The following is a 23,441-nucleotide window of genomic DNA, read 5'->3' as shown; positions in this document are numbered from 1 at the left end:
CAGACAGGACACACACACATGTGGGGTTAAACCAGGAGGAGGCATAGGAAAAAAAGGACAAGTTTTGGCAGAATGGCACATAATTCACAACATGTTTCTGGCCAATATCTTCTACCCCCACAATTATTATGCATGGAGTGAAATGAGAAGGAAATTGTGGCACAGCCGCTTCTAGGCTACAATGCAGATTTCCTTTTTATGCCGGTTGCACCATGTTATTTCTCCAACCATACATTAGCGCAGATGAATTTCTCTGCCCTTTATTTTGTCTGTTGGAGCCTGTCTCGTACTCTGTGGCCTGTGGAAGCCAGGCACCATTATGCTTAACCACATGGCTTTAAAGACGGACAGCTGAAGCCACTGAAGTGGTTAAATTGAAGGCTTATACTGCAGCTACTCTTGCCTGGAGTTTTTTGAAATTACTTTTGAAAATATTCTCAAGGAGCCTGACAAATGGCAAAGTTAGAAGCCACTGGATAAATGGAAAATATCACAGATGTCAATTTTTATGCATTAACACAACAACATTTAGCTCATTTTACCATCTGTCATTTGAATTCTGACTGAATTATATACATACGTGTGTACGGCTCTACTGACAAACAGCATTGCTCCTACATGTATAAAAGCCTCTCAAGACCCTTTCATGTACAGCTTTCAATATTTCCACCTGAATGATTCTCTGCTCAAAGCCAAGGCAGCCGTCTCCCATGCCAAGCGGTCCAGAGCTGACCAGTGTGCCCAGCTTCAAAGCTACATGTGCCTTTTCTTACATGTTTAATGAGCTATGTGCGAGATACAGAAGCTTGTCACTACCAGACTAGAACTCAACATTTGTCTCTGAGATGTGATGGACAGCAGTACATTAAAACTAGTAGTTGATTGATATATACCAGGTACTGGACCACCCACAGACGGAATAACCTCTGCTCATCTGCTGTGAGTCTTCGATAGATTTGTGTCTACACACTAACAAAGCCCAAACACAATCCAGCCCACCTACCTCCATATAAGGATGACTAAAACCAAAGCAACAAGTTCAAGTCAGGGAGGACAGCTCCCCCACAATCCTGAAAAGATTTTTCCTGTCTGTAAATTGGTTTTCGTCACAACTGGCTGTCAGCGTTGGCATTTGTGGGTTTCAGTGTGTCAGATTTGACACAGCTCCCCTTCAGTAGCTGTGGGCTGCAGCGAACCGCCCACACACCCCACTGGGGAACAACCGTCTCCTTCAGATCCCGTCCACCGACTTGACAACACTGATCATTCTCATCATCATCCCCTCCAGCACTGAGTAGAGATTTACTGCCTAAAGATTCTGACTGGTCAAATCATGACTAACACTATTGGAAGACAGCCTATAAATGCAGGTTCCTCATAGTATCTCAAACCACAGACATGAAGAAATGAGTTATTACAGCATTTCTGTCTTCTGCATACTGCAAACCAAAAACACCAAAAGTTTCCAGAGGTTAACAGCACATCGCATTTAGTGACATGCAGCTAGAGGAGTAGGAGCCTGTATTTGTCGTGTGCCCAGAGACACTGTCATGCTCCTGCATCTCCGCACCAGTGGGAGCCGTGCCAAATCCATCACACACTGACAGATCCAAGCTGCAGGCCAAAAGCACAAGGCGGCCTTTCTCTAGTCCCGAAAACTTGGGAATTACAGGATTTGTATATATATTAAATGTGTATATCTGAAGCTGGTAAAGGAGAGGAAGATGGATGGATGGAGAACAAGTTGCCATTAATTTACAGGGATGTGCAATCTGTGGATGAAGAATCAAAAGGTTTCACGCATATAAACCCAATTAACTGCTCAAACAAAGAATGTCTTTCCTGACGATCTACAATGTGAGTAATGCAGAGCCTTTTCACCGGTTTATGGTATGATTATAATTTATGCCACCTCCTAAGCTGCGCTCGCAGACTGTGTGTCTTTTGTGTAGCCCGTGCTTTACAACCATAAAATCTCAGAGGAAGAATAGCGCCAGTGTCATGCGGTCAGAAGGCATTTTAGTCAGACAAAAATTTGTGTCAGCACTTTCTGCCAGAGAGCGAGAGGCCAGCATTCAGAGCTGTTAGCCTCCTCCTCAGAGGACAGCCAGGGTTCAATGGGACTACTCTTCCACTCCATTTGCCGGCCCGCATCTTACAGGCCACAGCTGCACACATGCGAGCCAGCGCCTGTCGCTCCGCATACCTCTCTGCAGCATTGGGAGCTCCAAGCAGCCTTTAACAGCTGACAGAAGCCGCTCGTCTTCTGAGACGCACCAAAAACTGAGCAGACTCCAGGCAGAATGTGTGGATGAGATCACGTTTGACCAGGATAATGAAACTGTAGAGGCTACTGGCAGGTGCTTTTGTGAACTCCTCACCTTATGCCAGACTTGAGGCCAGATGCAATAATGTGGACCGTGGCTGCAGCAGAAAGTTTTGCTCTGAAGAGAAACTTGTTTTTTATGACTATGAAGGACTGGATACATTTAAGCCAAACAGTAATGTCAATGCATTTGATGGTCAGTAAATCTGGTAAATCTACAGTAATAAAACTAGTTTTAAACAATTTGTGGCAGACAAATATTTTTCCGGACAGGTAAGAATGGTATTGACTGATAAGAAGAACACAGTATGTGGGGCCATGTTCTCACTAGAATGACTGAGCCTAAGCCAAATAGCCTTGTTAAGGGCTATTTTGGCTAGTATCTGAATTTAAGAATAACCTTGCTAAAACTTTTGCTTACGTGCTTCAAAAGTCCGAAAACAAATGTACAAGCCAAGCATTCTTGTACTTGGCCTACTTGTAAAACACAAGGTTAACAGTATACCCATTGTTCTGTGAATGTCACTTCACATGATGACCCTGGTCTAAAGAAGTGGTCCCGCTTCAAGTACCACGAAACTTGAGAGATGACTCACCATGAGTAGACAGCAGGCAGGTCTCCAAATCCGGCTTTGAGGGAAGCAGAGCGCTACATTTCTCTGGGCTGTCCTCTCCAGAGGGGACACCCAGCAGGTTTCTGCAAAGGCAGCCAAAGTGAAATAAAAACACACTTTAACTTAAGACGAGCAATGGACCAAAATAGTCTGGTATTGACATAGTGTAGAAAGAGCAGATGCAGTTTGACGTCTGGTCTCACAGTGGACGGCCAAGCCCGTCACTGTTGATGAAAACACAAACAGTAGTTGGAGAGGCAAACAACACTGCTTGGGGTAAATACAAGGGCTGATTGACAGAGGGCAGACTGAAACAGTGGACAGTTGTCACCCTCTTGAGGGGGTGGATTTGGCATAAAGTGCTACATTCAGAGTTGTGCTGAAGAGGCGGATTTGATCCCTAAGAACCGTATGTATCATTATGTAATTAGGTGGAAAGTAAAGGAGGGAGACTGTCTGCAGTCATGTGACCAGAAACACCAAAGTAGTGGGGACATAGATGCAGTCTGAAACTGAATTTGATTTGTTGAAAACCAAGACTTTTAGGCTTTGAGTTACTGCATATTCAAAAACAAGTGTAAAGCTCTTATGAGCGTTAATAGAGAGAAGAGGGTGAGGGATGCTGAAGTAGTTGTTCAAACAAACCATGTTTTAACAAAAAAACAGTGAAACCCTAAATTAATTAAGGTTTTAGGGTCCCTGGGCTCCTTTATGGGCTCAATGCTCATAAACGACAACTACGTCATTGATTTTAGAAAGAAGCATACTGTCATTTCTGCACAAAAGGCATTTTCTTCTTGGTTTTGACATAACTGCAACACAATAACCAAGTTTCCTCAAGGGTGCCCCGTGGAATTTGATTACTTTTTTTAATTTTCTAATTATAGTTTGTACATTGTTTTCTGTAGGGAACACTTAATCTGAATATTGCACTGAGTTACCAATTATAATTGAGCTGAACCCGGCAAGATCTCCATCCTCAAAATGTTGTTGCTGTGAGGAGGGAATTTAAATAAATTATCTGAATTCATGTTTGTTTTTTTTATATTTAAAGCAAAAATACATGTCTGCCAAGACCCACAAAGCGACCTGCTAATGCAACTTTGGGTTCTGTTTACATTTGTCTGGATGTGCATGAAAAAAGGGAAAGGCAAACCCTAATTAGGGCCTGTGGGGGCCACCCAGGGGCACCAAATTTGGAAGGGTCCAAATCGCTGACTGTATGACTATAGATATGGGTAACATCAAATTAAATAGCAAAGTCAGGGCTACAACACTGTCATGTGCTTCATCTGTCAAACACAGATGAAGATCTAATACAATAAACTGTTGGCATGTAGTTAGCATTATAGCTAGCCCTGAGCTAGTTTGCGAAACACATTTATGAGTCTAACGCTGTGGTACTTTATGCAACACACATAAAGAGAAAGCTCAAATGAAAGCTCTAATCTAAAGGAATCGAATGATTTGCACCAAAGCATGCTAGCTATGACATGTGGTGAGTTATAAGCCAAAGAGTGACATAAGCTAAGCTAATCGCAAGCTAAATAAACAATGTACACATTCAGATATACTAACACAGTCCATATTACTTGCAAACTTATCCCAGTGCTGTGTTTTACGCTGCGGTTTGCTGGTGCAGCAGCATGAATGTTGCAGACAGTAACAGCCAGGGCTAAATGATCAGGAGGGCTGGTTCTGTTCTGGGGGTGGAGCTGGACCCCGTACATGCTGTAGCTGAGAGGAGGATGCTGGTCCAACTCCTCTCTATCCTAGACAACACCTCCATCCCCTACACAGTGTGTGGCTGGACAGAGGAGCACCTTCAGCCAGAGGCTGATCGGTATTAAGTGCTGCACAGAACGCCAACGGAGATCCTTCCTACGGGTGCCATCAGCCTGTACAACTCCTCCTCTCTCTGTAAGGGTTGATCGCCATTCATGCAATAACACGTATAATAAAACTTTTGCTAGTAATTAGATGTAATTAGACAATAGTAATTAGATTTGATGTGAGTGTGTGTAGATGTGTTAGCATTCTTATTTTTAATCTCCCTTCCTTCTTGTGTGTACCTCCATCTGTGACAGTGATCTAAATGTGCAAAATAACTTCCCTCTCGAATTAATAAAGTTTTTTGAATATTGAATCTTGAATTGAATTCTCTGTTATTCCTACTTTCTGCAAGGTACCCACTCACTCTGTTAGTCTCTAGGCCTCCCACAGAGCTTGTCTGAAGTGATTTACAGGGGGGCCATTTGGTGACATTTTTTATTGCACCAGGGCCATAAAATGTGATCAGCCACCATTCTTACTGACTACCAACCCTGTCAATCTTGTGTTGGTGTTTATAGGCCAATTCTATAGCTTATAACAAGTAAAAAGACACCTCACTGGCCACAGTCAGCTCTTGCTAGGCAGAGATATGCCTGCACAGACACCTGCCCCCCCCAATGGCCTGTACAGCAACAGATTTGGACACGGTGGACACCAATGAACACTTTCAGATACCAGTTACTGGTATTTGAATATATTGATAACTTTTATTGCTGTTTTAGGTGGATAGTAGTGACAAAACATATAGAAAATCCACACTAGGAGACATCTAAGCTCATCTGACTACAATTAAAATTGTTATTACTTAATCTTGTTCCCCTTCATCCAAACCAACTTTTTGCTTAGTTGATGTTCACTGATTGTGCTATGATTCATTGGGGGTTAGACTGAGGCTTCTGTTTTACTGAGATATTCATCTCAGTATGAGTGCATTTCTCTTTAGACCTAACTGAAACATTTTACTTTTCTATTATTTTTTTTCTATCATAAACATCACATCAGTAACAGTAACACAAATTTTACACCTCATATAACATCTCACAAGTGTCCTCTACATTATGACACTATTTGCAGTCAAACAGACCTTGTGGTTGCAAGGATAAATTCATTTGAATGTAGATACAGTATGCCATTTTTTAGAAAACCCTCAGAAAACTAGAAGGAAAAAAGGCTAGAAAGAAGTGGGATACTTCCCAAGGTCAAAGCCTTGTGTCACTTGAAGCTGGGCAGCTGGAACCACCAGATGACAAGAGAAGAAAGGGAACAACAAATGAATTGTTGGACAAAATCTGACCAATAACACAAAAAATATTTACTGAAAAATCAAACCAGTGGATGGATAGAATGAAGAATTCTCTTTTGCCCACTGGGCTTCTGTGTTAACGGAAAAGGCCAGAAATTGAATCAAAACAAATCACGAGACCAACATTTAATGTCCCCATTCCACTGATAAATATAGCATTTAAGCTTTCTCTCCCATCTTCTAATACAAATGCCTCTGTGTAAAGTCCTAGCAGTTCATGTTTGCCTTGGCTAAATCGCACTGCTTCACATCAAGAAGCCATTCTTCTGTCGAGAAGAGAAATAGGTGCTAGGACGAATTGTCCTCCACACTCACAAGAAGTTCTCCCCTGAACGTATTTACTATTTGCCAAAGGTCTGAGAAATAAAATACAGGGAACTGCAGAGCAATTACGTGCAGTCCATTTATTGAGTAACTGGTCAAGACAGGTGAAATTATACCTAATAAGGCTGGTGGGGGTTTTATGTATGTACAGTATGTATGTATGTGTGTGTGTGTGTGTGTGTGTGTGTGTGTGTGTGTGTGTGTGTGTGTGTGTGTGTGTGTATATATATATATATATATATATGTATGTGTGTGTGTGTATATATATATATATATATATATGTGTGTGTGTATATATATATATATATATATATATGTGTGTGTGTATATATATATATATACACACACACACACACACACACACACACACACACACACAGTAGCGTTACAGTGTTATTGGTATTATAAAATATAAAAGTGTTTTGTTAATGTATCTAAGAAGAAAATTGTTTTGTAAAAGCAATTTGTCAAAAAACTGATGATATATATTTACGACACATCATTTTTTCATTGGAGCTATCAAAAGGAACAAAAACTGTTCTAATGGCAACTAAAAATCATTGGCATTCATGGTGCTAATCTACCTTCATATGTCAAAGGGGCCACAGCAAATGTTATTATCATTCATGCTTTTACCAAAGCTCAGTGTCAGCATGTTGAGTACAGGCCCATCACAGCAGTAATGCCAGAGCTGGTTGAGCATGCGTCACATAAATCAGCCGGCGACTTGGTCCACACCAACGTGGAGGTGGTGGGAAAGATGATTCATTTGTGCCCCACAGACCACCGAAGGATCCAATCACTAATTTGCATTCAGGAAATAAGTAACTAGAGGTGAGAGTCAAGCCTCGGCGTCTAACACACATCCACTCATCAGAAGGCATTTGCCCTAAAATTGATGCATAGGTGCCGCTGAGCTGCTTTTCCCATTAGTCTGTAATGACCAAGATTCAATTTCTAATGTGCCAGAGTGTCAGTGATGCTAATGCAACACTCTATTTCACCTACTTCCGCATCCTTTAAGCACATCTGCTCTTTGGTTCCAAGACCAGAAAGGCAAATGCTTAATCCTTTACAGATTATTGCTAAGTGTACAATGTTAGAAGGAGGACAAAGGTTTTGCTGCCTTACCAAAACGGCCATTGGTAAGATCAATCGAATAAATAACTCCAACTAACTCTCCCACTTGCAGTACGAACAATAAGAATATAACACCAAAGCAGCAGCCTGGCAGGTTTCTGGTAAGTCTATATCTGAGCACCTTGAACAGGGGAACAGGGAACGTTAAAGGACGGTAACCTTTCAAACAAACACTTGCTTTTTGATGGTCTGTGCTCAAAGCCAGAAATGCCTGCCGTTGCTTTGCAGTCACTGCTATTTTGGGCACAAGCTTGAGCACATTCATTGTTGATCAAGATGAATGAAACGTTCAAGCAAACACGGTCTGAAAGCTGCCCTGGCAGAAGGGCTGGAGCTTACAAAGCGTGGAGAATGGGATCTGGTTAGAGAGTTGGTTTAAAGCATTGCCTAAGATTAGCCTCTTTCTTAAAATCCATCTCATTACAGCAGCTGTATATTATAAACGAGTAGGAGATGATGGGAATATTACTCAGTCCATGATACTGACATAGCAGTAGAGACTCAAGGTAAAGGTGTTCCTGCTTTTCTCACTACATAGAACAAAGACATCTATAAATATTTGTCTATGTTAACATTGTAACAAAGTACTAACCAACCTGTGCATAATTACCGCTGTGACTCCATGTTAAAAATGTATGCTTCAGTGCCTCCTATGTGCTGTTGGATAATGAAGAGGGCGCGTAAAATAGTTCTTCTTGAAGTGGCATTAACACTCTGTGGGGTTTTCAGCTGGATATCAATTAGAGGCTCATTAGGCACTTAGAGATGTCAGCCCCTCTGGCTTCCTGTTGCCTGCTGTGAAGGCAGCTCACCCCGACCCTGATGGAGGCTGGGTCTCTCATGATCGCAAAAACAGCCAAGAGAGTTAAAAGTTAACAGATCAGCACAAGGACGTAAACCAGTTAATCTAATGTGTTTGATTAAAAGACGCCACATTACAGTACACAGTACACGGAACTATGTAATCTCTGATGCTCAGTTTATTGTATGAATTCAGAAGTGGTGAAAGATTTTTTTTACTTCAGCAACAAGTGTAATAGAACACTGCAAGTATACTGTGTTACACGTTAAGCCCTTCTAGCTGCTAAGGGTGGAGCTTATTTTAACTACCATACCGTATTAACAAACAATGCAGATGTATGAACCATTAACTTTAGCGTCATTTCCACTCCCACCAGTCTGACTCAGTAGCCACTTCAATTTGTATGTTATAAAAAATGTGTGTGCGTGTGTGTGTGTGTGTTGCATGTCTACAACTACTCATCCAGACTCTTTACTAAAGCCCCGTGGTGAGCACTGTAGACCAGGGGCCAATGTGGTTCTGGAGTATTTTTAGACAGATTCATAGGGCACTCTATGCTCTGGCTGTTAACAGAATGAACTCTCATGCCTGAGCAAGGGCATATCTTGGTGACTGGAGGCTAACCAATGAGCCACTACCCTACCTTAAAAATAAGCCTCACTGAAACTGCCCCTGTGTTGTAAATGCAGTTTTTACATTCGTACTGTATACAGACTCTTTAAAACTCAGGCCATAGTAAGTGCATTATACCAATGCCTCCGAGGGGCAGAGCACTGTAGATTTCACAGTTCAGCTCAGTGTTTGCAGCATCAAAGATTGTGGTCACTAACACAAGATTCGAATGAACTCTTCATAAACTACTTCTCTCTGATTTCCATGCACTTTCTGAGTATGGGCCATCTGAGTTAAACCAGCTCAGCCTGAGTCAAAGACAATCATACGCCCTAAAGAAAACTGTGCCTACTGTGTCACGTAGCATCTTAGGGCATCACAATGGCAACAGAGAAAGGCCCACCTCACTGTTCGGATTTAAATGTTACTTGTCAGACTGCATCCAGTATGTTTGCTAAAGCTATCACATTAAAGACAGATTAGAATTGTTAGATCTCTACCAGTCATTTTCCTTTTGTTACTGAGGTTTAAGGTTGGAGCCATTTCCTCAGCAGTGGGGATTCTTTTCCTAAAACCTTGGCTATTACAGTTTGCAACTATGTTTCATTGTAGTTCATTAACACAAAGGGTATCATTGAAAACAGCAAGGGCCCAAAACAATGCTACTTTTCATAAAAATCGCTCTGGCCCAGACTCCTACGCTCATCGTCACACCCCATTTATGAAACTCACAAAAGCCAGTGGAAGAAGCTGCATTAACAACAACATGTCCACTGTGTCCTATGGAGACAAACGCCTGGGAAAGACAAATTATAAAAAAGTTAACCCATTAATGGCATTTCACATCGCTGAGCTGAGGCCCATCTCCCACTGCCAACTGAGCAACACACAGAACAACAGTGGAGCTATTTAGATGCAACAGAGCACTAGTGTTTCACTGACAACTTCGCACCAGCCCACAGATCACATTATAAAGCCTTGGCAGCAGCAGAATCAATATACAAACAATAAGTAGGTGACTTTGTGGTAACCCTGTTTGTCTTGCGCTTATTAACTTATTATAGCACAACGTTTCAGTGCGCGGCTTCCCTCACACTGCTAGCCCGCTAACAGTGACACCAGATGCTGTGGGTGAATGTAGGAAACACCCTTCTAGGTTATAAAACTACATTTTTACAGTAACAGCTGATGGAGGGGGTTAACAGAGGCTACAGCTGCTCCCAGCAATGCTCCAACATGAAGGATGTTGGTTTCTTAGCTGTTGTTACAGCTTTGAGACACAGCTTTCAAGACTGATAAATGCTCTGCCATTCATCTGCCATCAGCAGCTGGGGTCGACTCAAGCAGCTGACTAATAGGCTAACGGGGATGTCTGGATCCCCGGAGGAGGGTTTGAGTGGCAGAATGATTGGATACGGCCGCATTGCCAATCATTGTTATCTCAGAGTCTAGCCATCTTGGAGGAATCAGGTAGCGTCATGTAATTTGAGTGGGGGAGTGCATAAAACAATGCATGCAAATACTTCTGCTTGTCAAGAGAGAAGTGATTAACTTGATTTCATTAAAGCTGCAATGCAGCAACAAGTTAAAACGCTCCAGTTGCTGCAGTGACTGCCAATATGAAATATATCCGTGTAAACGAGGGGGAAATGGCTAGAAATGTCGTCCTACTCATCCCAGGCTTAGCTACAACAAGCCGTTGGTCTCAGGCCATGTTCACACAAATCCCTCACTTCAGATCTGTTACTGTGCTGCAGCATTTTCCGTGGATTATTACCTTTTCATGATCATTTTCTGAATCCACATAGAATGTTCATTGTTACTAGTGGCCTTGCTTCTTTGGCTCATGTTCAGAATTTTGAGGGTTTTCCAAAACTTTCACTTTACAGACCACAGTACATCTTCTGGCTTACAGTATCACAATATATTGCAGTACGAACCACTATATTCTCCTGCCAGTGCACAGACCCACTGTACAATAGCTTTTAATCTTGAAGTACTGGCAAAACCAAGCACAGATAAAAATAAGTGACAATATTCTGAAGTAAAACAGCCGATCTTATCACACACCTTCTCTACAGGGACATATAAACACTTAGGATTGATGCAAACTAAACAAATGCGTCTGTCAAAATTACAAAATACAATGCTGTGCAAACAGACCGACTAAAATACGAAGCAAAAGGAACGAAACACAGACTACAAGTTATAATATATTGATGCAGCGCCCCCATTTATTGTTATGAAACCATAACTAGGCCTACACATCATAATAGCCTCCCTTGTATATAGCAGACAGAAACACTGGAGCACTTTGATCCCTCGCTGTATTTTTTTGCCAGAGCTGCTGGATTCTTTTTAAAAGTCTATATCCAGCTTCTTTGAAGAGAAACAGGCAACAACATGTACAAAAAATACAAAACAGTCTCAGCTGCACCTTTCGTCAAATCTATTTGGTTTGGAGCCTTTTCCTATACAGTGCAAGCAGCACATGAAGTAGTGCTGCACTGTTTTTGGCTTTGTTGAAAGCACTTCTCTGCAATAACAAAGCCACAGAAGGCTATATGAAGTGGTGCTGGTGGTGACAAATAATACCCTAGAACAACCTCTGTCTGTCGTCTCAGACTGAACTGCAGCAACAGAGGGCTGGGTCCTAATACAAACTTCAAAATCTTCATCTAGTCAAAGGCTCCGCTGTACAAGTAGGTGAGGAACTGAGTCAAATGTGCGCTTGTCAGAAGTCGGCAAACGTCAGTGAATGCCAACAGCAGTGCAGACAGAAGGTTCAGCAGCTAACCTCCGACAGAGGAGGAACAGTGAGGAAAAGGCCAAGATGAAACGTCAGAGTCCGCTCGCTAACAAGAAGGAATGAGGCGCTAAGAAGGCACCTTCGCCGCATCATTATTGCATAATCAAAGAGGCACACCAAAAAATGAGGGACATGCCAGGGGAGAATCCGTCCCTCATTAGGGGGGTTCAGTGCACCGTCGTTTCTTCCAAATGAGGCAATTTCAGAGTGTTTTACAGGCTGTGAGAAATATCTTTATTCACAGATTTCTCAACATGTCAAAACTAGTGTTGATGTTGCTCTGAGGCAGCTGAATTTCTAGTAATGCATTTAAAAGTGTAGATTTTATATAAACACGGAATAGATTGTTTATTAAAAGCAGCCCTTTATGTACATACTGTGTCTTATTATCATTCATTTTCTCTGCATACAAAGAGTATGATTCCATTTGGCCTGCATTTTTAAAATGACTGCCTTGCCTACTCTTGGGGCTTAAATTGGATTACTGCCCAAGAGAGAAAATAAATTATGGTCAGAAATATCAATTTTAATTCCCTTTACACTGCAATTTTTCTAAACCGATGATTATGCAACTCATACTGCAGTACATACAGTACATACTACACATGCATACTCGTGTGCATGCCAAGCATATTTTACTAGTCTTTCTTGGCTCCACTGGCTGCTCTACTGGATTAAAACGGTACAGAAGTGTCCCATTTGCCTCAGCGCTCAGGGACATGAATCAGAACATCCCTGAGGATGACACCTTTATTCCCTGTACAGGAAACAATCTCCCATTTTCAGAGCTGATATGTTTCAGACAGAAACACTAACTGCTGTCTGCCTTGGCTGTGAATACAAACCAAAATCTGCTTTATTTTACCTCATTAAAACAACAAACCTTTTCATATCTTAGAGAGGAGTCAAACTCTCTTGTGTGGTTAGAATTTTCTTAATTAACTCCAGTATGCTCAGATACATAGTATTCACTAGCATACTAGGTGGTCGTCTGAAACCGCCTACAAAAAGCTTCAAGGGAAAACATACAGTAGTTTAAACATTAACTTCCAATATATTTTATGACATCATGTTGTAATTTGTCCTGATGTTCCAGCTTTGCCTCAGCCTGCCTCCTGATTTAATCAGTGATATATTAGATTCACAAAGATTTCCTTTTATTGACGGTTCAACTGCATGTCCTATAGTTCTGGTTCTCCAACTACCTATGCCTTTGCAGATCCGGTCGCCTGTGCAAAACCACAATTAGCAGTTAACTCTTTGTAAAGGTTTCATTAGGTGACAGGCGGCACCGATTTGCAGTCGTACACAATGAGTCAGTCTCACTGGAATAACAACCGAAGCCTGTGTGCAATGAAGAAGTATGAAATGAAATAGAACAGCGTGGGGGGGGACAGTAGTTCTGTCCTGTTTTTAGCACGTTTTGTAAAATTTGTTAAATATTCGTTCAAACATTTGCTTCAGCTGAGTGTTTTTGTCTTAACCTTTGTCCTTCCAGTGAGTGCGACTGGAGGAACTGTGCTGGCTCAGACTGTGGAAAACAAGCCCCCCTTGAGGGGAGACAGATAGACACCAAAGAAAAAGTTAAGAGCTGGTTAAATTTAAAAAAATACACATGCATCATGATCTCATAATGGAAAACCTCCATCACTGCGCGCTCACAGATGTGTGACAGGAGTAGGATAGCAAAAAGAGCAGCAAAACTAGTGCATGTCATTGATGTGATGAGAGAACGCTTTGAGGATGATGGTCTTTTATCTGTGCCGAGTCGAGCTGACAACCAAGAACTTGAAATTTAGAAAAAAAAACTACAGCAGCCATCTCAAGCCTCATATAAAAACCATGAATGCTGGAACCCAGATCAGTCTGCAGACCTATTTTTGTGATAAATGCTTTCTCACAGCACTTCTCTGGATGCCATAAAGGCAGAGCTTGCGATTTTAAGCAAGTGTGTAAACTAAACCTCTAAAAACATTTTCACCCGTGACGAGTTCGCTATAATACAAGTGTTAAAGTGTAAAATCCTTAGAATAAAAAGGTGTACACCAAACATCTGAAACCGCTGCCAAGGTTCTCACTCGTCGCTACATTAGCCATCCCAAATCAGACTTAGTTTCCACTATGTCAAGTGCTGAATGGCGATCATAGGGAAATAAGTGTTTTCCCCTTCTAAACAACAGGCATTACACAGATTAACAGCCTTTGTTGAAACATACTATTACCACATAAGTCCCCGTCGAGAAGGACCAGATGTCAGATAATAGGCTGTGTTGGAGGTTGTGAGGTAGATGTTGGCCTGAAGCCACTCAACAAGTAACAACAGCTTCCTCCATATAAAGCGCTTCACTTTATGAATACGTTGTTGTCTGGGTGGGCGACCCCCACCCCGTTCACCCCGAGATGGTTTTAGTTGAATACCGGTTACTCAGAGGATCTGTATCCTCCATGTGTAACCATATATCCAGTGTAACTATGCAAACGTGTACAAATGGCTACATAACGCCAACACTATCCAGTCACAGTGTTACAGCTGCAAGCTGCAAATGCTGCGGTTTAGTCATGTGTACCTGGTTTTGCATATTAACCATCATATGTATCATCATTAAACCAGGTTAAAAACTCTACGTGTTGCACGGTGATCATTTCGAAGCGGTGAAAGCCTATTACACATGCAGACTGTTATTGTGTACAAAGGAGCAGCTAAGTCAGTCTCATTAAACACTGCTGGGGGTGTTTATTGGCTTAGCTGGCCGCCTGGCTGGGCTTCACCGACTGAACGGCATAGCTACAGGACATAAACTGGATATATGCAGGTCCAGGTTAGACTCTAGACTGACACACGTTTCATTATTGAGATAATAAACTTTAACGTGAAAGGCGCTACAGCTGAGAAGTTGCTGCACAAAACACGGGTAGATTACCTTTCCCAGGCTCGAACCTTTGTTTTTTCTGGACAGGTTTGGCATCACATCCGCGCCGCCTTCTGCCGCCGCTCCGGTTCCGCGTCTGTCGCAGGCGCGCCGCAAGGCTCCTCGATCCAAATCAGCCGATCAGTCCGCACGTTTCCCGTCGGTCCGGAACAGCTTTGAGTGACTCTGAATAACTGCACTGAGATAAGCGGCTACAATCGGTCCAATCGCAGGAAACGGTCGCCGTAGCGACACCCATGGGTGGACGCGGCTCGGGCTCGGGCTGCAGCAGTCAGCGGGGATCCGGGCTGACGAACCGAATCTGCCAAGTGTGGAGGACAATCACGGCGTGCGTGCGTGCGTGCGTGCGTGCGCGGCGCAGTCAGAGCCAGTCGGTGCCAGTGCCACGCAGCGCCGCAACATGGAGCGCTGACCTGCCTATCACTGGGTCAAGTCACTTACAACTGTCTAGGACTTCCGGTGATGTTTTCAAAATAAAATAGTAATCAGTTGCAACGCGTTGAAAACCAAAATTAAAGCGCACCTGACCACGTTAACAAATGTTAACATCTTTAAAACCTTTTTAAATTGATCCTGGGCAGATTGGTGCAGCTTAAGTCCCTGGTGTGTAGACTGCGCCCCTGCAGGAACAAACACAGCAGGGGGGAGCTGGGAGGCAGCTCTAATGAATAATACACGATGAAAGGAGCCACTAAAACCTAAATCATTCATAATTATTCAAGGTCGATGCCAATCAAACTTCAATGGCTCTCCCCTGCAGACCATGACATTTGACATTTGAAATGGTACATGGAGAGGAGGTTGGGAAGTGTCATACATGATCCTGACCTCCTCCTCGACCAGTCAATAAAATTACAGGTCTATCTATCAACTAGAAACACTATCATGGGCTCTGTGGGGGGGCAACATTAAGTACACACAGCACTTCAGAGCAGCTTAAATGGCCTTCAAGTGCCCAAACCTGCTGTCAGGCATCAGTGTCATCTATCAAAACTGAATTAAACCTATTGGCTGCTCAGGGTCATTTAAAGATAAAATGTTAAGACTAATTATAATTGTGCTTCTGTTGTTTTATATATCTTTGTTTATTTACCACCATTTACCATCATTAGATGTTGATTTGTACTGATTGCTGAGTGAATGATAATGTGATTAAGGGGCATTAGGTGTAATCTTCTTATTCTCTTCATTGTGTGGTAATGAAGAGAACCAGGATTGACGCAACCTATTAATTGGAGATGTAGATCTCTTTATTGTTGTTTTTCATTTTAGGCCTTTTTGTGTTTCTTCACACTCCATTAAAATTAATGTAGTATCAAAAATAATTAGAACTAGTTCTACTGTTAATTACTTTATTGAATAATATTTGATTTTAGATATTAAACAATGGTTTCAATGTTGCATGATGGTATGCATTCAAAAAGCTGGTGCCAGTAACACCTTTACCAATACCTGTTAGTTATTTAGTGTCTACCTAAAAGAGTGTGACGTGCTCCAAAACCCACATCCTGTTTAGAAGTATCCATTGCTACCTTATCTGGTATTTTGACAGAATTAAGACATGCTATGTCACAGATACACCTCTGGAACCAATGTAAAATGTATTGTTCAGTTGGTAGACATAACACACAAGCCAAAAGTTTTTTTTGTGCTTTTAAAGGTTCCCTCTGTGTAAGAAGTAATGAGAAATACCTGAAGAAGGCCCTGGAAACTGGCTTTGTTGCAGAGTTTCTGACACTTGTGTGCATGTGCGTGTCACGGTGATAGATGAGCTGGTCACAGATAGCCAAGTGGTTAAGCCTCCCTCCCACGTCTGGAAACACATATGCTTCCACTGGTATTGAATCAAATCCTTCCAGAGCTTCCTCTGCCTCTGTCTGAATATAAATGAAAACAATAAATGTGAGTGTGCAGCCCAATCTTCCTTTGACCGACTGTGAGAGCAGGTGAGATTAATGGAGGCTAACACAAGATTGCAGAGAGATCAGAAGAATCGTGGGGAGTCAGAGGAGTAAGACAGTGGCTCAATGATGCCAGGGCCTGGATCTTCTGCTAATCTACTGGAGTTCTAGCTACTTCGACACAGCTATTTTGTGTTTGTGTCATGGGGGTGCATAGCTTTTAAACCACACACAGATATACAGTAACAATGAACGAGTGAAAGATCCACCATATCAGTGATTATAGACCATATATAGTCTATTTATATGAAGGAACATCGCCGCTTTCTGTACCAAAGTAATTACTTTGAAAGAACACAAATACTTCTTTAACTGAATTAAATTTTAAAAAATGATTCAAATAATAAAACTACATTTAACTACTGTAGCAATATTCACCTAATTCGTCTCTCTAGCATTACTGTATTTCTACCTATAATTTAAATACATTTGCAACCAATTCCACAAAAATGAACATTTCAACAAATATGTTCAGGTTATTAACTAACATTTACTCAAATACTGTACATACACTACGGATAATTCATTTTGCTGAACTATCTGTCTCACCTGGTTCTATTTCTTCTATCTTTCTGCTGACTCACTCCCTCTCTGCGATGACATCCTGGAACACACCACTTTACAATGTTATCCCCTATAAGTGTACAACCTACCTAAATATACCAGACAAGAAGTTGCATGTCAAACCTATAAAATTACATTTGTATAATAGTATGCATGTTTATGTGGTCTGTTGCTGTATTGGCGTATAAGTAGACTACTGTCAGCCAAAAAAAGCTAACATTAGCTAAAAAGCTAATGCTTTGCTGAAGGGATTCACACCATGTACTGTAGCTTCGGTAAAAGCACACTGTACATGCAATAATAATTTTACCAAACATTCTAGCATCGTCAAATCAATTCATTTCTTTTTTCTTCATCTTCAACTTGGTTAGATTTTTTCTCCCTCTTCTTCTTCTTCTTGTTCTTCTTCTACTTCTTCTTCTGTTAATGCGAATTCGTTATGACGTCCGCGACAGCAACGTAAACAAATCCTAGCATTCATTACTTTTAGTGATTATATGCCACTTTTATTTGAGTGTTGTTTCCATTTGCCACATCTATTAATTGAAGAGGTGTGTCTACTAATTCAAGGCGTTAGCTGGGGAAGAATTATGTACTAGACAGCATCACTAAAAGCTGCTCTTGCTGTGATTAATAATTACTGTGCATATACGGAGGTTTATAATTGTTAATCACTCATATGGTTGTTGTACAGCTATAACAGCTGAACCCTTTATAGGCTCACCGGTGTCTATTTTTACTTTATCTGTGCTTCGCTAAGATCAACTGACAGAAAATAACGGGCTGCGCTGACTCTCATATACAGTAGCAACAGTAAGCATAGCAACAGTTGCTATGGCGAGACCGGGCTCTTAATGAGCTGATCTGCTCAAAAGCAAATTCACTGAAGTTTGTTTTTATTATTATTATTATTATTATTATTATTAGTTAGCAGGTACTTACATTAGCTTAACGTCAACACAAAGTACACATCAAAGTGACTTTGCATATGTAATTGATTCACATATGTATTTTTTTTCCAATGTCACTAAATCCCTATAGCAAACAGTCGTATTATATTACACCATGCAGTTTCAGAAATTAGAGTTACACCAGCATGTTGCTTTGGTTTTATGATTGTAGCATCTAATACAGTACCCCTTTCCAAGGGTCGATACATCCTCCTAAGTGACACTCAAAAACGCCCTTGCTCGCCACCAGTTATCCTCCTGCAGCTCTGGGAACAGTGCTTCATCTGAGCCGGGGAGCCTGCGGAACAAAGGTTTGGTGTCCTGCCTGCGAGCTATCTCCAGCAGAAGCCAGCCTGCAGAGCTGGCAAAGACTTCAAAGATCCCCCGCTGAGTAATGGCGAGCCCCTTTGAATCCAGATGTAAGTTTGTACTGGCCAGTCTCTCACTACTTGCATTTAAATCAATTTATTCTTTTATTTATTTTATGCTTTAATATGAATTGGTATGCTTCATTGTAAGCCAGTAGTTTTGATTCTGCTTTTCTGTGTATTATTTTTTATGGCAACAAAGGGCCCCCTGCACAGCATCACTGTGAGCACAGGTCTGAGCATGCAATTAGACACAAAATAAACAGATATTCTCATCAGTAAGTAAGCAAACAAACAAAGTACCAATCAATTAGAATGAAGATCAAATGATTTTTCAACAGAGCAGACACTGAGGGGACTTTAGACTTTGAGTGTTCCTCCAGTGGTGAGACAGTCCAGTGAATCTGACAATGATGAGGATGATGATGACTTATCAGCCTCCTGGCGGGGCACATTTTTTAAGAGAGATTTAGTCAGTGATCCGGGGACAGTTTCTCTAGCTCAGCCTCCTCTAGTCTGTCTCCAAGCACTCAGCCATACATGCAGGCTGCCAGTGCGTCAGCAATTTTCTATAGAAAACCTGCTCAAAATGATGAATACAGCCTAATCCCTATCCTGGAGCAAACGAGTGTACAGTACATGTACCTCATGTGGCAGGGGCTTCTACAGCACTAGGAGCCTCAATTGTCGCATTGTGTCTCACACTCAATGCATGATCCTTTTAACAGATCTGTTAAAAGGGAGATTTTTAAAGTAATCTAGTTTTACACAGATAAGAGTATGTTCATATTTTATTTATTTGTTTCAATGTGGAAGTAGTTCCAGAACATATTTTGGAAATGTACTTTTTTGTATAATGTGCAGGTATTATATTTTTTCTCAGTATATAGCATTACTATTGCTTCCTGCCCTACAGTAATAAGGAACCAAATAGACTCTCGCAGTTTCTGACATCTAGTCCTCAGTCTAACACAGGAAATGTAAACAGATACACTTATTTAATTTTTGTTTGTTGCCGTTTGAATCACATTACAATATTTATCACTACAGTGTATACAATCAAAATAACCAAGACACAATGAACCATTAGAATTGATATTACAAAATCAGCACAGGGAGAGCAGATTCTGTATTAAAGGTAACTGGTCTCAACAAGATGCTTCAATGTCACATATGCAAACTCACTGATGCTTCTTCTTGAGATTCCTGTGATATGGCTCAACTCTGCCACCACCTGAGATACATGAAAAGAAGGAGTAAACCTGAAAATGGTTATATAGATTTACTAAACCAAAGTTAAGACACTGGCTTAAGCTTTGACATTTAAAACAACAAATACTGATACAAATATGATACTACACCTGTTCCCATTTTCTGACATGCAGGGTAAATGTGGCCACAGCAATGACACCAACGCCAAGAAGCATGTAGTCTTCAGTTACTGTCACAAACTTCTCCCTGGTTAAAAAAGGTTATTTTGTGTTAAAGCAGCTATAATCAATATTACGCTCAAAGGATCCAGTGAGTGTGTCAGGAAAATTTATACAGATGAAATCTGAATAGATTATCACTGCACATTGCATTTCCTGTCAGTTGGCCTGTGTTTATTTCAGCAGACAGACAATCTTAAAACTAGCTGGTCAAAGACAGTGAACCATTTAAGAGCCAGATACTCTTTTCATTATCAGTTCTTGGACACCAAAAACAAGGCTGAACTCACAAATAATCTTGCACTTAAATTTGCCAGATGGTCAGCAACTCAAATAAGTTTTAATATTGTTCCATGTCTGCTAGATTTGTAAATAGGCAACTATTTACTATCCACTATTCCCAATTGCTACACTCTTGTTGGTACACTCAAGTTTCATACTTGCACACTAACAGACTTATTTACACGACAGAGTCATAATTAAAAAGCTTCAGAGTAAATGTGCCAAAGAGAGACGAGCCACAAGGACCATTACAAAACAATATAAAATCTAAAAGTAAAAATGTTTTAGTTTACTCGACTGACAATCAAGCAGGTTGTCCATTTTACTGTACCATGGGGAAAACCACCTAAAATTCCCTTCTACCTCTGTTCTTTGGATGGGCTGACACAATGAGTGGTAGTCTTCAACAATGCATCGTAGATGACCGTCCTTTGTAGGCTGACAAACTGAAGAACATGACAGCACAGTTCATGCAGACGCTCCACAGGGACAGATGGTTCATTATATCCTACAAGTACATCAGTCACAACAAATCAGTGGAGCACATCTATGATTGGCTCCCTAGAGACATTTCCATTTGTTATACACCGCAACATTTTAACTACACTTAATTATACTGTATCTATTACTTACCAAGTACTTCTAGAAGTATTTCCACATATGTCAGAGGATTTGGAGCATCTAGTTTGAATTCAAGGCCTTTTAAGATCATCAATTCTGTTTCCAGGAGAGTCTGCTTAGAAACATTGTAGCCAACTGAATGCAGAAAGTTCACAGCAGTGTTGTTGTCGATTACCTAAAATTAGAACAGAAAATTATTTTATAAACGTATCTTACAGTATTACTAGGTAATCAATATTATTATTTGTACATTAGATATTTTGAACTTACACGGCTGTGCAAAGACAGTTTACTTGCGAGTTGCACACATGAGAAAATGATGATGGGAAATTTCTCCTCAAGTTTGTCAAAAATAGCATCTTCATAGTCTCTTGCCTGATCCGCAGCTGCACCTTCAAGTGTGGCTGTGGTGAGCAGGTCTGTGAGGTACTTCACCATGAACCTGTGGGAGATGCACAAAGGAGAACAACCGTGATGCAGTGGTGTGTTTGGCAGCTGCACTGCAGACAATCCTGCTGCCTCTTCTTACAGTACCTTTGAAGTAATTCTACAGCATGGTACCCAGCCAGCGGATCGAGTCTCAGTTCTTGAGTCATCAGCAGAATATGCTCTAAGTAGAACCAGGTGAAAATGCATGTGGTTGATAAAAACAAAAGCAAAGCATAAGAAAGGTGAATGGCATTTACAAAATACATTTGCAAAAAGAAAGCTGCAACGTCATCAAGGCTCTCGGTCTCTAAAGTTTAGTCTTTTGGGGGTTAACACAGCAATAAATGTGTGTAACAACGTCTACAAATGAACGTAGCTGAGAGTGTAAATTGCTGTACTTACCAATTAATCTTGTGTCTTTAAGGTTTCCGCTGCATTTTGACAAATACTTAATGTTTTCTTTGTTTCTTTCGTTAATGTTAATAAGAAAATCCGTGAGTAAATCAAAAGAGGCCTCGCGGAACCTCAACGTTAGCGTCGGAGTACAGAGTAGTCTTTTCGCCATTTGTTGCTAACCGTTGCTTTTCCAAAACATTTTAGCTACATTCAACTGCTATGAATTCTATATTTAACAATTGGTGTTCATTCGTCGGCAATTTATTTAAATTGCCAAAGAAAAACAAAATGAACGTATTTGAGCTTAGGTTTCCGAAAGATGGCGCTGCAGTTTTATACTACACAAGGCTCTTTCCAACAGGGACTCAATTGCCAGGGGGACTCATTAGGGTGTTACACATGGTTGTTTCGCTCGCGCCATCCTTGATGCGCGCGCATCCCACTCAGTGCAGATCTAACAACACATTGATGGGCTACTCACAGCGCAGTTGATGGTGCAGATCACTTGAAATGCGGCTGTGCGTAAACCTTTACGCCTTAACTCAGTGACAGGAGACATGTCTGCTGAGAAGCCGAACGAGTCCGGGGCTCGCGTTGCCACCAGGATAGACCCGGCCAAAGCGGGTCTTTCCAATGAGCAGCTGTATTTTATCAGACAGGCAGAGCTGGAACAGTGGAAGAAGAACACGCATAAGCTGCGGGGGCGAAATATTGCGACAGGACTCGCCATCGGAGCGATCGTAATGGGCATCTGTATCCTTGGCAAACACGCAAGGTGAACTACGTAACGTTAGCTTACATGCTAACGTTACTTTGTGGTGCTTGGGTTTAAGTTGATTAATATGTACAGACAGTCCAGTTTATTTGAGTAGTGTTCACTTTACGTTAAGTTGTAAATCGAACGTTTCAGATTATTTAAGGCTGGTTTAAAAGACTTAGCATAGCTTTGACAGAAAGTTGCAGGTATATGTGCCTCCTCACACGATGCATTACGTCTGCTCAATAAAGGTTAATTGGTTAGTTTACGGGGAATGTAAAGATGTTCTTAAGGTTGTAGCTTTAGCGCAGATGGATGTAGACATTCTTTTAGCCGATCGCGTGTTCGCTCGTGTCACACACACACACACACACACACACACACACACACACACACACACACACACACACACACACACGTTGTTCCTCCACTTGCTTGCCTTGACTTACTGCTTCCATTAGACGGGTACACCTTCTACTCCGTCTCCCAGGAGCGGATCTTGGACGAAATCGACGACGAGGCCAAGCGTTCAAGAATCCTGGCACCAAAGAATGGTGCCAACTGAGAAGCATGTTGGAGTGTGTTTCTATGCTGCACTTGAATGAGACGGGCTCTACTGTTTGTGGACACTGATGCCACACGTTGATGTTCTATGACAAGCTACTGTTCTGGACTTTGCTTTGTCTCTGTTGGTAAAAGTCGTTTAAGTGGCCTGTTCTACTGACCTGAAACTAGATACATGTCTTATTGTTGATTAAACTGAAGGGAAGAAAAATAACAACACATTTCTTGCCCACATTTCCAAGCGAGGTCCCGATTGTGGCTACAGGATGAGGAGATCGTCCATAATTTAGTGAGCAAAGTGTCATCTTCTGTGGCCCTTGAAGAGAGAATGTCAGTGATGTCCTAATGACACACAGATCCACCCGTTGATGCTTATGAACCAACCATTTGTAAAATAAAATTTACTTTGATTTGGTACCTGAATGT

General features: G+C 41.4%; 3 protein-coding genes and 1 long non-coding RNA gene across 13 annotated transcripts in view; 2 read left to right on the top strand and 2 right to left on the bottom strand.

The window, feature by feature from the left end:
- Positions 1-17,620, bottom strand: part of tanc2b (tetratricopeptide repeat, ankyrin repeat and coiled-coil containing 2b) — a 98,307-nt gene extending 80,687 nt beyond the window's left edge. For 5 of the 8 annotated variants that reach the window (XM_029133660.2, XM_029133662.2, XM_029133663.2 and 2 more), the window contains exons 1-2: positions 14,685-14,994; positions 2,923-3,023 (exon numbers count right to left, since the gene is read on the bottom strand). The gene's annotated coding sequence lies outside the window, so the exon portion shown is untranslated. Of the gene's footprint in view, positions 1-2,922; positions 3,024-14,684; positions 15,109-16,385; positions 16,571-17,203; positions 17,259-17,528 lie in introns of those variants that run through there. The other 3 variants (XM_029133658.3, XM_029133657.3, XM_029133659.2) reach the window with 3 other exon arrangements.
- A 4-nt stretch (positions 17,621-17,624) lies between these two features.
- On the top strand, positions 17,625-19,369 carry LOC114845551 (uncharacterized). 2 transcript variants are annotated; one of them, XR_003783910.3, is made up of 3 exons: positions 17,625-17,769; positions 18,367-18,587; positions 18,739-19,369. It is a non-coding gene; the product is annotated as an uncharacterized LOC114845551 (long non-coding RNA). The 2 variants fall into 2 exon arrangements; XR_003783909.3 differs by having other exon boundaries at positions 17,633-17,769; positions 18,419-18,587.
- Positions 19,370-19,515: 146 nt separating this feature from the next.
- On the bottom strand, positions 19,516-22,086 carry cntd1 (cyclin N-terminal domain containing 1). 2 transcript variants are annotated; one of them, XM_029133679.3, is made up of 7 exons: positions 21,701-22,086; positions 21,404-21,479; positions 21,140-21,311; positions 20,882-21,044; positions 20,612-20,756; positions 19,898-19,994; positions 19,516-19,798 (listed from the first exon to the last, which is right to left on the bottom strand). In XM_029133679.3, exons 1-7 carry the CDS (start codon positions 21,861-21,863, stop codon positions 19,718-19,720), a joined length of 897 nt encoding a protein of 298 aa, XP_028989512.1. In that variant the 5' UTR covers positions 21,864-22,086; the 3' UTR covers positions 19,516-19,717. The 2 variants fall into 2 exon arrangements, with proteins under 2 accessions (XP_028989512.1, XP_028989511.1); XM_029133678.3 differs by having other exon boundaries at positions 19,516-19,770; positions 21,701-22,085.
- Positions 22,087-22,145: 59 nt separating this feature from the next.
- LOC114845550 (cytochrome c oxidase assembly factor 3 homolog, mitochondrial) lies at positions 22,146-23,438 on the top strand. Its single transcript, XM_029133682.3, has 2 exons — positions 22,146-22,447; positions 22,913-23,438. The coding sequence occupies exons 1-2, from the start codon at positions 22,252-22,254 to the stop codon at positions 23,014-23,016; spliced, it is 300 nt and encodes a 99-aa protein (XP_028989515.1). The 5' UTR covers positions 22,146-22,251; the 3' UTR covers positions 23,017-23,438.
- Positions 23,439-23,441: the final 3 nt, after the last annotated feature.

Source organism: Betta splendens, chromosome 19 (assembly GCF_900634795.4).
Source record: "Betta splendens chromosome 19, fBetSpl5.4, whole genome shotgun sequence".
In the NCBI taxonomy this organism is placed as follows: domain Eukaryota; kingdom Metazoa; phylum Chordata; class Actinopteri; order Anabantiformes; family Osphronemidae; genus Betta; species Betta splendens.
Note: the sequence above shows the minus strand (reverse complement) of the source record. Positions and strands in the feature narration are given on the sequence as shown.

Bases quoted from the DNA above. Each gene is read 5' to 3' on its own strand.
- cntd1 (XM_029133678.3), bottom strand. From the start codon at position 21,863: ATGGCGAAAAGACTACTCTGTACTCCGACGCTAACGTTGAGGTTCCGC. The intron at 21,312-21,403 runs GTACTGTAAGAA...CATCTCCCACAG, and splicing joins GCTGTAGAATTACTTCAAAG to GTTCATGGTGAAGTACCTCA. The intron at 20,757-20,881 runs GTAAGTAATAGA...ATGTACTTGTAG, and splicing joins AATACTTCTAGAAGTACTTG to GATATAATGAACCATCTGTC.
- LOC114845550 (XM_029133682.3), top strand. From the start codon at position 22,252: ATGTCTGCTGAGAAGCCGAACGAGTCCGGGGCTCGCGTTGCCACCAGG. The intron at 22,448-22,912 runs GTATCCTTGGCA...TGCTTCCATTAG, and splicing joins AGCGATCGTAATGGGCATCT to ACGGGTACACCTTCTACTCC.